Below are 14,240 nucleotides of genomic sequence, written 5' to 3'. Positions count from 1 at the left end.
AAACATTGGAAAGGGAACTCTACCTTAATTGTAAAAGAAGACTACAAAAAATTCTAAGACAAAAATTAAATGTAGGAGGCCACCATGCATGCAGGTACAGCCTAGATTTATGAGGCTAGTATGATTTATGAGGCAACTCTGTCCCTATGACCAGTCTTTGTATCACAGTGGAGTACACTCTTTTCAAGCATCTCAATAAAGAACACACTTTTTTTAATATTAAAAAAAGTAATCTTTATTTGCTTTCTTGTACAAAATATAAATCGATTTAAGTTGTTTATAAGAAAGGATTTTCAGGTGTTGAAAGAGGTAAATCATTGGATTGAATCTTCAATCTGCTAACAAAAAAAAGTCAGGTACAAATAGAGTGCTCTCAATTTAGTAAATAACACATATATAAACAAGTGGTTCTGAATTTTTGCACTTTTGACTTAATTGGATTTGTACATTACACAATAACATTCAAACTCTTTCATCTGCTGAATTCAGACTTACTTAAAACATCTGGAAAACCAATATTTCACGCTGTTTATACTGCCTGCTCCTAAGACTGTGTTTGACTTTGCCACATTCAATGCTAGTACAGTCAAAAACATAACTGAGTGCTGCCTGTAAACATAAATACATGGAAAAAAATACAAGAAAATGTTCTTAGTGAGTTAGAGGACTACATTAACAGTTACTCTGAGTTAGATAACATATTATGTTCCTTTCTTCTTTGTCTATTTCTGCATTTTCAAAACTACCATGAGCTTATAGTTTTATAATAAGGAGGAAACACAGAGATTTCTAGGATCTCACAACTAGAGTAGAATTTCTCATTCTGTTTCCATGTCTTCTCTGTTCCTAGTCCAATGCCTTGCACATAATAGATGCTTGATAAATAAATGTGAGAGAAGAAAGGAAAAAAGAAGAGAAAAGGAAGGAAGAATGGAATGGAAAGGGAGGAATCTGCTGGGTATCTACTGTTTGCCCCTCCAAATCCACTCTGCACTCTGCTCTAAACCCTAAAAGGCTGACCTACGTGAACTGCCTAGAGGCGCTGCTCTTCACTGGTTTCTGGTTGGGTTTGGCCGAAGGGATACACCCGCAGATGGGAGGTAGAGGGTAGATATTTGTCCCCTGGGATTCTTCCCTGCAGGTCACTGCAGGCAGCGATAAGACTTTATAGTTATGAACTAGTTCTTAGGATTGTCTCTCGCTAAAAGACAGAGATAAAATTGACACGTTTGGTCTTCTATTTCTTTCTTCACTCTTATTTACGATAACCTTTAGAGAGATTGAATACCCTGTAAATACTCAATGTTGATTGTTTAATACACGCACAAATGAAAGATACGTGTTGTACTATGAGAATGTTCTCAGAGATTGATTATTCCTTTTCAAAGATCAGTTCTCATCCATTTGTCAATGTGATTTTTTTTGTGTCCTTGAAGGCAATTTTTTTTTACCCAGAAAAGACTACTGGGGGCTATTTTAGTACTTAAAATTAATATTAATTTTACAAAAGTAACAAATTCAAAAGGCTTTTAGTTCAATTTACAAATCTTATTATTCTATTTCTAAATCTAGTGAATTTTAACATCTACCTTTAAAGAGACCTTTTATTAATATTTGGTGTCATTTACAAACAATTAAACTTCACTTAAATATTTTAAATTTAATATATTATTTTTACTTAATGCATCTAACTACAGGACTTATCCAAATGTTTAGAACAAAGATGAATCTAATAAATTATTATTATAAATTCTGTAAATCCTATGTTCTCAAACATTTCAATGCTTTTCACAAACTTTATAAACCTATCTTAATCTTTTCAACTTAAAAAAAACACAACTCTAAAATTAAAAACTCAATTACGCATTTCAAGTTGGAATCATGAAGCTAATATATCAGATCCTCTAATAAGCCAAATATCTTAACTATTACAAATATTTTAAATATGAAACATACACAGATCATACCTAAAGTTAATGCAAAATAATTAATTTCTTTGATTTCTATACAGGAAGGGTCAAATGAGAGTTTTATCATCCAAACAAATTGGCGTCATTCTCAGAAGCAAATTGATTTAAACATCCCAAATAAACAGGTTTATCTGCTTATTGGCTGATATTGAACCAAAAAATTTCGACCAAGGCACCCCTGGAGCAGCCAACATCTAGGGCAGTTTTTCCTGCAACACTGGGACAACCTGAGCCCTATTTATGGTCACTTGGCAATTAGAGACTCCAATCCCATTCTTCTCCAATTGGGGTTGTCTCACAGCATCCACTCCCTCAATTCAGGTTGTATATTATCTAATACTTAAGGTCGGATTCAATTCATTTATTTACTGGTTGATTCTATTCTTAATTCTTTTTTATGTTTTTCCTCTTGGTTAGGGATACAATTCTTACAGATATTTTAATGATATACAATTAGGCTGTACGTATCTTTTATCTGTAGTTCTAATGACAGTAGTCCCTTACCATCACTGCCACTGTTCTTCATGGTTACTCTATGATAGGAATGGCCTGGGTAAAGGATATATTTCATAGGTCTCTGGAGTAAGCACTTTAATGCTTCCCTGTCCTCTTGGGCCCTGCTCTTGGGTGGTATGCCTTAGCCTGTGAAGGATTGGTCTGAGATGACTTGAGTTGAGTGGGTCTTGGCTGAGAAGGCTTAGATTGGGAGGACCGGGGCTGGTATGGCTTGGGTTGAGTGGGTTTTTGAGAGGGTTTAGCTTGGGGGGGCTGGGGCTGAGTGGGTTTTGTTTGAGTGGGTTTGGGTTGAGAGGGCACAGATTGGGAGGGTTTGGGCTGGGAGTGCTTGACCTGGGATGGCTTGGGCTGATTGGATTTGAACTGAGGGCGGGGTAAATATTTGCTGTTGGACATGAGATGGGATCTTGTTTGGAAAGCTGGATTTGAAGGCTCACTTTGCGTCTTTATTTTGGCTCCTTGCTGAGAGGCAGGTCTTATGGGGTTTTGTATGGCTTCTGCTGGTTGAAACCCTTGAGGGTGAGGATCTTCAATATGGGATGTTGTTCTCAGAAGTTTTCCAATTGCTTCAGTTAGCTGTGTTCCCCACGCGCTGGCTTGTCGAGGCTGTGGCTTCCCAACTGTTCCTGCTGGCTGTGAACCCAGGGAATGGAGGTGACCTACCTGGGAGACCACTGCCCTAAACCCTTTAAGATCTCTCATTGTCTGTGGTCTCTCAGGCCAGGCCTGTACTTGCTGAGAAATGGGTCTTGGTGGTCTCCCAATTGTTCCATCAATGTGACATCCCTGAGCAGTTCTTGGAAATTTCATGAACCTCTCATGTGAATAAAATCTCTGGGGTGGTAAGTATCGAATCCCAAAATTTTTACCTTGACTATAGGCCCTTGTATTCTGAAAGGGTGAAGGAGGGAACCCCTTAGACTTCTGCTCTGACCCAAAGTGGGAGCCCATAACCCAGGGGGCTTTCAAAGAAACATGGTTAAAATTACCTCTGATTCTGCTTGGTAAAGGAAAGTAGTTTGCCAGATGAGGTACAAATACTGGGGTGAGTTGAAGATTCTGGCTGACCTCACATCTAGCCCCAGGCTCTCTTATAGGCATCTCAGCTGGGTGTTCAGATGAGCTTTTTGGCTGACCGTACCTTTGCTGTCCCTCATCTTCAGCTGTTGCAGCCAAGTTTTCACCATGGAAAACTTGACTTCCTTGAGCGTTCTCAAAGTCTTGGTCTACCTGGATCCCCAACTCCCTGGCCAAGGAGGCCATGTCCTCCACAGACACATATCTGAGTGAAGACGACATCACTTCCTGGAGGGCACCTTGAAGGGCCTCCACGTTCTGTCTCTCCCCCGCTTCCTCCTCCTCCCAAAACAGTAGCTGTGATGACTTCAACTGCAGGATCTTCTGGAAAATCTGAGCCTCTTCACTCTCCCTGGCCCGGGGACTGAGGACAAAGTAGCATTTTGCAATGGCAGCTTCTCCTAAAAATGTTAGCAGGTCCCATTCCTTCTCACCTAGGCAATCAGTGAAAAAAAACATAGCTGAGGAAATTTCCATCAAGAAACCAAACTGTGTCCAAAAACTTTGTAGATCTCCACGAAGGTTGGCCACAGCAACAGGCTTTTGGAAAAAACTAGGGTTTTCCTTTAGGCTGTTGCTATCAGGAAAACACCATGTTATCTCAACCAGGCCATCAGAGATTTGCCGGGGAAGCACCAGAACAGGCAAATCCTTTTGAACAAAGATTTTGTGTGACTTCAGTTGGGCAGGGCTGAACAGTGTGTTGAGGATTCTGGACTTGGAGAAGCTACAGGATCCTAGACGCACAAAAGAGATGACAGGCATCTTCGTGAGAGTCAGAAACTTTTCTGCATCCCCCGTAGGCCCTCCTGAAGACTGTGGTGACTGCTCCTTCACAATGTCCTTCATGGCCCCCAGCATTAAAATGCTTTTGCTGTTTTCTACATCTGGCAGTAGCAAGGGAAGAGCAAACCGGCATTGATACATGCTTGACATGACTTCGCGTTGCAAGGAGATGTCTGAACACAGCATAGAGGCACAAAGGACATCAAGGGGATTAATGGTTTGTAAGTCTCTAATTTCCAAATTCTCTACTCCAGTCAGCAATTCCCCTTTGCTATCCTCACCCAGAACCTTATGTCCGAGGACTGAATCTCTGGCTGTCACATCCATTGCTTGAACTTTCATCAGGAAATTCCAGGCTAAGTCTGCTGGAGTCTTAGGTGTCCACCTACACCCTCGATCTAACGAGAATTGTTTAACAAAATCTGGCAGAAGCTTTCTGCTTCTATCCATGTTCAAACACAACAGGACATCTTTAAACACCTTTCTTCTTTCTGTGGGAAAAAAAGATACTCAGTGACTGTCACGTTCAGCATCTAAGCTTCCTTCCTGACTTTTAAAATTAAATAAGTAATTGACATTTTCATTGCAAAAAGATGAAACAATACAAATAAAGCGAAAGTTTCCTTTTCCTGCTCTGCCAATTCCGCTTTCCTTCTAAGAGATATGTCAATGTGGTATGGTATGTTTCCTTCCTGTCCTTTTTCTATGTAAGCACATAAGTATGCATGCATATATAGAAATGTATAGTTTGGCTTACTGGATGCTATTTTATTTTTACATAAATGAAATTATACTAAACAAATGATTCTTCAACTTCTTTTCACTTAATAGTATTCCTTGCAAATTCTTCCATGTCACTATGTATGCATACAGCTCTACTTAATTCATTGTAGCTAATCCATCATATTTCATGGTTTGGATAGACCATTATTGATTTAACCATTGTCTACTGATGATGATTTAAGTTTTCCAATTTTTTGGCTAATGTTTGTATGCAGTAATGAAAAACCTTGCTAATTCTTCATTATACAGATGCATGAAGAATTCTCTAGGTTAATACTGATTTCTTTCTTAAATGTATCTCTTGCTAAAGTTTGGAGAAATGGAAGATTTTATTTCTTTTTTTTTTTTTTTTTTTAAGATTTTATTTATTTATTTTTTCCCCCCAAAGCCCCAGTAGACAGTTGTATGCCATAGCTGCACATCCTTCTAGTTGCTGTATGTGGGACTCGGCCTCAGGATGGACGCAGAAGTGGTGCCTCGGTGTGCGCCCAGGCTCCGAACCCGGGCCACCAGCATCGGAGTGCGTGCACTTAACCACCAAGCCACGGGGCCGGCCCGAAGATTTTATTTCCATTAAAGTTTTCTCAGAATTTACATGTTGTACCTAATTTCTTCTGATTTCCTATTTTCTAATATATCTCCTAACCACTTCTTGGGAATACAGAGATAGTGCCTAGTACAGAAGAAGATCAGAGAGCATTTTCTGCTCCTGATGGATAGCAAGTTAGCATAAGCTTCTTGGATCCCCTGTAAAAATAGCCTACAAGAAACAATGAAAGTGAGAGAAAAGTATGGATATCAAGAATTAACAAAAGTAACTCTAAGAAATCCTTGGTTAGTTTGAAAGTTGCTTGAACTCATATATGTGTTGGGGTAAGAAGGTGAGGGAGGAGTTGAGGCTACCACGAAGGGTTCCCAGAGGAGGCAGTGAGAGGACAGATTACAGGAAAGCTTTTAAGTTCTGCTCTTGCCTATCCTCTACTTTGTCTTAGGACAACAATTCTCTGCTTCTTCAGCAGTGAAATCAGTACTTACACAGCCCAGGCCAGAAGTCTAGCATTGACAGGGTAATAACAAGGCTACTGTGGAGTGGTTAGAAGCAACAGAGTACAGTCGTGTCACTTGACGGAGATATGTTCTGAGAAATGTGTCAGGCAATTTTGTGGTTGTGCAAACATCACAGAGTGTACTTCCACAAACCTAGATGGTGTAGCCTACTATACACCTAGACTATATGGCACTGATCTTATGGGACCACTGCCATATGTGCAGTCCATCATGGACCAAAACTTCATTATGCAGCACATGACTGTACATGTATACACAGCAATGATATATTTAATAAGCACAGACCTGGATGAAGAAAGTAAGAAACAATAATTTCTAGAACCCCATACCATTTTTGTAAATTAAAAATTCATGAAAAATAGCTCAGCTAAGGCAAAAAGAAATGATCAGAGATTTCAGCTGCAACCCACTGAAAGGAGACTGAATTTTGCATTTGAGTCCAGTCAGGTTAACTGGGAACTAAAACAGACCATAAAAAACAAGATTGTTTGGGGAAATTTAACAATCCAGAGTCTCTACAACCAATCATATGCAATGTTTAGGACACAATCCAAAGTTAATAGACACAGAAAAAACAGGAAAGGTAACCCATGCTCAGTCAATGGAGACTGACTTTAAGATGACCAAGATGTTGAATTTAGCATATAAGAATTTTAAAGCAGCTATCGTAACTGTTCTCAAGAATGTAAAATAAAATAATCCCATAACGAAAGATAAAATAGGAATTCTCAGGAAAAAATAGAAAGTATTAAAAAAATGGAAATTCTAAAATTAAAAATCATAATATCTGAACTTTTTAAAAAGTCCATCAGTAGATGGACTTAAAAGCAGATTGGAAATGACAGAAGAAAAATTCAGTATACTTAAAGATATAGCAATAGAAATGATCCAATCTAAAGAATAGAGAGAAAAAATATTTTTAAAAAAATGAACAGAGACTCAGGAACCTATAGAACAATATAAAAAACTCTAACATGCGCATACTTGGAGTCTCAAAACAAAAGAAGGAAGCAAGTGAAACAAAAAATATTTGGATAAATAACAGCTGAAAATCTTCCAAATTTGGTAAAAAAAAAAAAAGTTTTAGTTTCACAAACTCTGCAAACCTAAGGAAGATGAAAACAAAGAAGAACACACCTAGACACATCAGAGTCAACTGCTGAAAAAATTTTAAGAAAAAATCTCAAAATCAACCAGAAGAAAAATGACACAACACTTTCAGGGGAACAATGATAAAGTGACTAAAGACTGAAGAAACGATGGAAGCCAAAAGACAGAAGAATGACATCCATAAAGTGCTGAAGGCAAAAAATTGCCAATCTACAATTCTATACCCAGCAAAAATATCCTGGAATGAAGAAACAATAAAGACATTTTTCAATAAACAAAAGCTAAGAAAATTTATCAGCAGCAGACCTGCACTAAAAGAAATAATGAATAAAATTCTTCAGGCTAAAGGGAAGCAACATTAAATTAAAACTTGAATCTTCAGGAAGAAAGGAGGGGCACAGGAAATGGTAAATATATGGGTTCCTACCATTGGCTGACCTCAACTATAAGCTGGAACAGAAGGGAATTGATTGATATAGTCTGTGTACAAGTTGACCTTATACAGTGCAGAACACACAAGGCAATGCCTTAAGCATTCCTGAGACTTTGATTTGACACTGAGATTTTTTTTTTGGCATGGAATTCAATATGACAAAAAGCATGAAGATCCTTCTCCTTTCAGTCAGATGCATTTGGATTTTTTTTTTTAAGTTCCCAGCTGGATAGACAAATATTACAGAGGAAAGAGAAGGAGGATAGCCACATGCCTCCAGTCAACTAGAGTGGACGGTAGCCATGAGGCTTACATTGCAGGTCATAAGTACACTATTACTGATACTTTTCTTGACCTGTTTTTCTAAAGGTGTTAGATTGATTGCAAAAATATCCCCAATTAATGGCTTTCTGGTATCCGTATCTTTTTCAATATTACTTTGTAAGAAGTGGAGTCTATTTTTCCCCAACTCTTGAATCCACATTGGCTTGTGACTTGCTTTGGCCAAGAGAATGTGGAAGAAGTGATGGTGTTATGGATTGAATTGTGTCTCCCCCAAAAAAGATATATTGAAGTCTCCAGTACCTCAGAATGTGGCCTTATTTGTAAATAAGGTCTTTACAGAGGTCATTAAGTTAAAATGAGTTCATTAGGGTGGACCTTAATCCAATCTGACTGGTATTCTTATAAAAAGGGAAAATGATTTGAAGACTCAGAGAGAAGATGGTCATCTACAAGCCAAGGAACACCTGAGGCTACCAGAAGCTAGGAGAGGGGGCTGGAACAGAGCCTTCCCTAATGCCCAGAGAGCGCATGACCCTGCTAACACCTTGGTTTTAGACTTCTGGCCTCCATAATCAGGAGACAATACATCTCCAGTTGTTCTAAACCACCCTTTTGTAGTACTTTATTGTGGCAGCCCCAGGAAACTAATACAGACAGCATGATAGTTCTGAGCTTAAGCCTCAAAAGGGCTTCACTACTCTGTCTCTCTCTTTCTCTTTTGTGCCTTCTCTCTCTCTCTGTCTCCTTCTCTCTCTTTTACATCTCTCCCCTCACCATAAGAATATGCCCCATGTAGTCTGAGAACAAGACCAGGCTAGCCTACTAGAAGAAGAGAGATGAGCCTATAGCCAGCTGATGATAAATACAAGAGTAAACCCGGGGGGAGACCAGAAAAACTGCCCAGCCAACTACAGACACATGAACAATAATTCATTCTCATTGTTTTAAGTGACCCTAATTATGAAATGCTTTATTATGTAGCATTATTGCAGCAAAAAATAATACAGAAAAAAAAATCATGTAAACAAAACAATAACATGCAATAAACACATTATAATATTAGAATGTTACCTATGGAGGAAGGTGAATGGGAATGGGAATAAAGAAAAAATGGAATAGATAAACAAAAGAGGCTTTTTGCAGAATAATGATGATATTATGTAATGAATAATTAATTAATTCAACCTTATGCAACAACTGAAATATATAAATAAATAAAAAGTAAGAATGAGCCCTAAAAGCAACTATGTATTGGGAAGGTATGGGGGTGTGGCAATAATTGTGTTATGGGTTGCATTATGTACCCCTCAAATTCATATCTTGAAATACTAACCCCCAATACCTCAGAATGTAAAGTTATTTGGAAATAGAGTCATTACAGATGTAATTAGTTAAGATGAGGTCATTAGGAGGAACTCTAATCCAATATGACTGGTGTCCTTATAAAAAGGGGAAATTTGGACATAGAGACAAGCACCCGGAGACAACCACATGAAAATGAAGGCAGATCCGGGGGATGCTTCTACAAGCCAAAGAATGCCAGAGATTTCCAGCAAACCACCAGAAGTTGAAACAAATTCTTCTTTACAGCCTTCAGAAGGAACCAACCCTGTAGATACCTTGATTTCAGACTTCTAGCCTTCAAACTAAGAAAATACATTTCTGTTGTTTATTGTTTAAGCTACACAGTTTGTGGTACTTTGCTACAGCAGCCCTAGCAAACTAATACAAGATGTGCTAAGGAGGAAATCACTCTTTTCCTACCCAGAACTAGATATGAATCCCCAGGATTTGGACTGAAGGTGAGATGGTAGTTACCTTTCCATTGTCTACTCAGAACTTGGTGATGTTTCTTTGGAGAGACAATATCTCTCCAAATGAAGCATTTCTCGTATTTTGAATTTTCATTAAGAAATATTCAAATTCAAGATACTGATACAATTTCCCTCATCAAGATGGCAATATATGGACTGGATCAAGCCAAATAACAATATTTGGGGATTTTATCCATTCACCACAAACTCCTCTCCTCTCCTTCAATAGTTAGGCCCATAATCCTCATATCGCATTGGTCATGAAGGCTCTAAAATGACTAAAGAGGCTTAATCTGAGGAATAGAAGGTAACACCTAAATTAGTGGTTAGTAACTTCTTATATGTATGATAGAAGTGACTGCAGAAACCTACAATCTGACAACTACTATTTACTTTTCTTATACTGTCCACCATTTCCTAGGTCCTGAGTCCTCTTCTCTGTCAACACCCACCACTGAGGAAATTCCAGATTAGAGAAGGAATTTGAATAGCTGCTTTTCTGCTGACATATGGTGCCCTTCTTCATCCCCTCTTCCCATTACATCATGGCAAACTAAAAATAAGTTGTTGCATAACTATACACACATCATTCTCCCACCTTCCATACTTTTCTCCTCTTCCTTCTCCAATGACATGCCGGTTTCTGAATCCTCATAACCCTGTTCTTCATCGGAGAACTCCGTGGTTTCTGAACATGCAGAGTCCTCTTCGCCACCATAGACGGTGTACTCTGGGTCATCATAATCCTCCTCTTCCACAGTGATTTCTGCATCTTCAGGGTATCCAACAGATTCTAGATATTCCTCTTCTCCTAGGTATAAAGAATCATCTGGCTCCTCATACCTCTGTCCGTCCTGTAAACACTCAATAGTCGCTGGAAATTCATATTCATCATTCTCGACAGAATATGGCAATGTGACTTTTGGTGTGTTGTATTCCTTCCCATTTTCCCTTGAGGACCAAGCGGTTTCCCTATAACTAGTTTTGTTGTCACTGAAAGACTCAGAGGTTTCCAAATCCCAGTGTTCTTTCTCTCTGACGGGAACTATGATCTCAGGATTCTCAGGCTGTTTCTCTCCAAGAAAAGAAACATCTGAATTCTTGATTACCTTCATAGATTGAGGAGGTTCTGTATTATGTTGTAAATATTCTGAAAAGAACAAGAAAGTTTTGGAGATTTTTGTTTTGTTTTTCCAAATAAACAAAAGGAAATTTTATAACAACTTGAATTTCCAAGGCCTCAAAGCATCATCTCTCCTCTTTATTTCACTGAAGGATAAAACGCCTACCGCCTCCTACATAAATGGCAACAAGTCATCTGTCAGAACTTTCTCCCACTGGAAAAAAATCAGATCACACTCCTGCCTTGCTCAAAATTTTGAGTATCTCAGAGCAAACATAAAGGTTAAATCAGTGAAACAGAAAATATGAATCCTATGGACAGTGCTTATTTGTGGATTTATTGTGACCCAAAACTAGCTGAGACTTCCTAGGGCCGTTGCTAATAAAATCTGATCCTAATAATTTCTTTGTAATTTTATTTATTTATTTATTTATTTATTTTCCCCCCAAAGCCCCAGTAGATAGTTGTATGGCATAGCTGTATGTGGGACGCTGCCTCAGCATGGCCGGAGAAGCGGTGCATTGGTGCGCGCCTGGGATCTGAACCCGGGCCACCAGCAGCGGAGCGCGTGCACTTAACTGCTAAGCCATGGGGCCGGCCCAACCCTAATAATTTCTAATCAGGAAGCAAACAGCTCTGATTTGGAATTGTAAGGCCTACAAATAATAAGACCTATTTCTTTAAACATGCACACCTTGTCCTACATTAGAGACTGTGGGAGATCAAGATTTGGCCACCCTGAAATATCTCTCTTTACCTTGATTGTTTTCTCTGAGGGACATTTGACCTCCCCCACTAACTGCCTAAAGAATTTGACATGGTGGCTCCTTCCTGGAACAGATCTTCTATCATGATGGCTGTAAAGATAATGTAGGATAGAGGTTACAATAGCAAAGGCACCAAGCCTCTTTTATCAAAAAACTCTGTCTCTCCCTGACCACATTATCTATAGATGACCCCAAAAAGAATTGTCCTCCTGCCCTCTGAAGTCCCAGGCCACTACCCACCCCCAACACGCTCCTCGCCTTTAGCTGCAATACTTAAGCAAGCAGCTTAGACAGAGGGACGAGTTGCTCATTTCTGAGTTTCTCGCATGTATACATGTTATTAAACTTCGTATTATTTTCTCCTGCTAACCTGTCTTGTTAATTATTTGGCCAGCCATAAGAACCTTAAGGAAAAGGGCGAAGGGAGATTCTCCCTCTTCCCCCGACAAGACCATTAACACTAACCTTTTTATCTGAGCCTCTACTCCTCTAATATCTGCTAAAATAATCTTCAATATTCTTTAGATTCCTAGAAAAAGAGCTACACCTGCCTCTAGTGGTAATCTGCAGATTTGCTAAACAACCTATTCTGGAAAAATTACTCCCTCATCTGCCACTAGTTATCTTTGAACATTGAAGTCTCAGCATTTGAATTGCTGCAGAAAACCAGAGTTCTGCTGGCATTCTCATTACAGAGAGAATGAAGTTACTGATCTGCCCTATATATATACTAAAAATTATTTTTCCTGTATTTTCAAAATGGCTATACTAAGTGAAAGATGCAGTTTTTGGTTTTGGGGTTGTTAATATCCGTTGTCGGAGATCAAGATTTGGCCACTCTGAAATCTATCTCTTTACCTTGGTTGTTTTCTCTGAGGACATTTGACCTCCGCCACTAACTGCCTAAAGAATTTGACATGGTGGCTCCTTCCTGGAACAGATCTATCATGATGGCTGTAAAGATAATGTAGGATAAATGTTACAATAGAAAAGGCACCAACAAGCCCATTTTATCGGAAGTTCTCTCTGGCCACATTCTCCGGATGGCCCTTCGAGGAGTTGCCAGACAATCATTTACATTTATAAGGCAAATCTCCATTTGTAAAGGTATCTCCCTCTCTGTTTTGGGAAGAGGGGGGCATGGCCTCATCTCTAGGGGCTTATCAATGTGAAAGGTGAGGCCTTAAATCTGCATAATAACCTTACTCTTGTTTACTGTGCTTTAGTGGTAATCTCCTGTAACTGACTCCCCCCACCCCCAACATCCTCCTTTGTCGTTGGCTGAACATGGTATTTAAGACGAGACTTTCTGCTATTGTGTTGAGAAACGCAGTGTCCCTGCTTTCTCCCATGTATGCGTGTTATTAAACTTGGTATTATTTTCTCCTGCTAACCTGTCTTGTAAATTATTTGGCCAGCCATAAGAACCTTAAGGAAAAGGGCAGAGGGAGATTCTTCCTCTTCCCCCGACACTGTCAATTCACTTACTTGATAAAGAAATGCCAGATGCGTCATCATTAACAGTATTCTCTTTCCAACCATGACTATTTCGGGATGTCACTACTAGAACAATGAGTAGTTTATACAAGCACTAAAACAACGGCAAGTTTTGGATACAGTTTGAACAAAAAATTATCAATCCTCTAAACCAATGAGATTTACTGTTCCCTGCTTTTTAAATTATGCACACTTTTCTCCTTTATCATATTTCAGTGAAAATTATCTCCAGGAGAAAGACAAATGAAAACAAAAGGCAATAATTTTCTTTTTTCAGGAAATCTGCCTTGTCCCTCTTACCCCAAAAATGTGTAGAAATTCAACTTACCGTGCCTTAAGCCCCTAATGTTAGCTGACTCTGGAAAAGCGCTAAACAAACACTTGAGAAAATGCTGACAGCTCACCTCTCCCTTTTTCTGCACCAAAATTAACAGCTTCCGACTTTTCTTCAAGGGATCTGTAATATCTTCCAGCGTCTCATACTCTTCCTCAGAAATCAGCCTCCGAGAGGTTAATGTGTCTAAGATGGAATCAGGCTCTTGTTGGAGGATTTCAAGTAACTTTTTCCTGCCTTTTTCTATGATCTCTGAGAAAACACTCTTGGCAGCCATTGTTTCTGTTTCCTCTAGACCAGGAAATGACTTAACAAATTGTTCCAACAGATTAAAAAAATACAAGTTTTAAAAAAAAGCAGAGTAATTCTATTTGGCAGAGATTAAGTATGTCGATGACGCCTAGTGTTGGAGAGGGCGCATACAAACAAGCCAAGGCAGTGGGAGAATCCAGCCCTGAGCCCGCCCAGATCCTGGCTCGCTGTAGATTATTTATCTGCTCTTTTGATGACTCAGTCACATCATGAAACAGCCCCAGGGCCAACTCCTCTGAGAAGTCTCTCTTGAACTTCAGATTGGACAAGTTATTTTCTGCTCTGAGCTCGTGATATAATAAGTATGTGAATTGATTAAATCTTTTTGGAGAGAAATCTGGCAATATGCAGCAATAAATAAACAA

The 14,240-nt window shown here is 39.0% G+C and overlaps 1 protein-coding gene across 3 annotated transcripts; it reads right to left on the bottom strand.

Moving 5' to 3' along the window:
- Positions 1 to 216: 216 nt before the first annotated feature.
- Positions 217 to 14,001, bottom strand: CARD6 (caspase recruitment domain family member 6). Of its 3 annotated transcripts, none has more exons than XM_004422770.3 (3): positions 13,558 to 14,001; positions 10,441 to 10,992; positions 217 to 4,840 (listed from the first exon to the last, which is right to left on the bottom strand). In XM_004422770.3, exons 1-3 carry the CDS (start codon positions 13,838 to 13,840, stop codon positions 2,562 to 2,564), a joined length of 3,114 nt encoding a protein of 1,037 aa, XP_004422827.1. In that variant the 5' UTR covers positions 13,841 to 14,001; the 3' UTR covers positions 217 to 2,561. The 3 variants fall into 3 exon arrangements, with proteins under 3 accessions (XP_004422827.1, XP_087299361.1, XP_087299360.1); XM_087443235.1 differs by having other exon boundaries at positions 13,634 to 13,721; XM_087443234.1 differs by lacking the exon at positions 13,558 to 14,001 and adding an exon at positions 11,723 to 12,031.
- Positions 14,002 to 14,240: the final 239 nt, after the last annotated feature.

This window comes from Ceratotherium simum, chromosome 18 (assembly GCF_057802395.1).
Source record: "Ceratotherium simum simum isolate JZ-2026a chromosome 18, ASM5780239v1, whole genome shotgun sequence".
Lineage (NCBI taxonomy): Eukaryota > Metazoa > Chordata > Mammalia > Perissodactyla > Rhinocerotidae > Ceratotherium > Ceratotherium simum.
The sequence above is the reverse complement of the archived record's forward strand: the minus strand, read 5'-3'. Positions and strand labels throughout refer to the sequence as shown.

Bases quoted from the DNA above. Each gene is read 5' to 3' on its own strand.
- CARD6 (XM_004422770.3), bottom strand. From the start codon at position 13,840: ATGGCTGCCAAGAGTGTTTTCTCAGAGATCATAGAAAAAGGCAGGAAA. The intron at 10,993-13,557 runs GTAAGTTGAATT...TGTTCTTTTCAG, and splicing joins CATTAGGGGCTTAAGGCACG to AATATTTACAACATAATACA. The intron at 4,841-10,440 runs GTGGGAGAATGA...TTTTTCCCACAG, and splicing joins AGAGGAGAAAAGTATGGAAG to AAAGAAGAAAGGTGTTTAAA.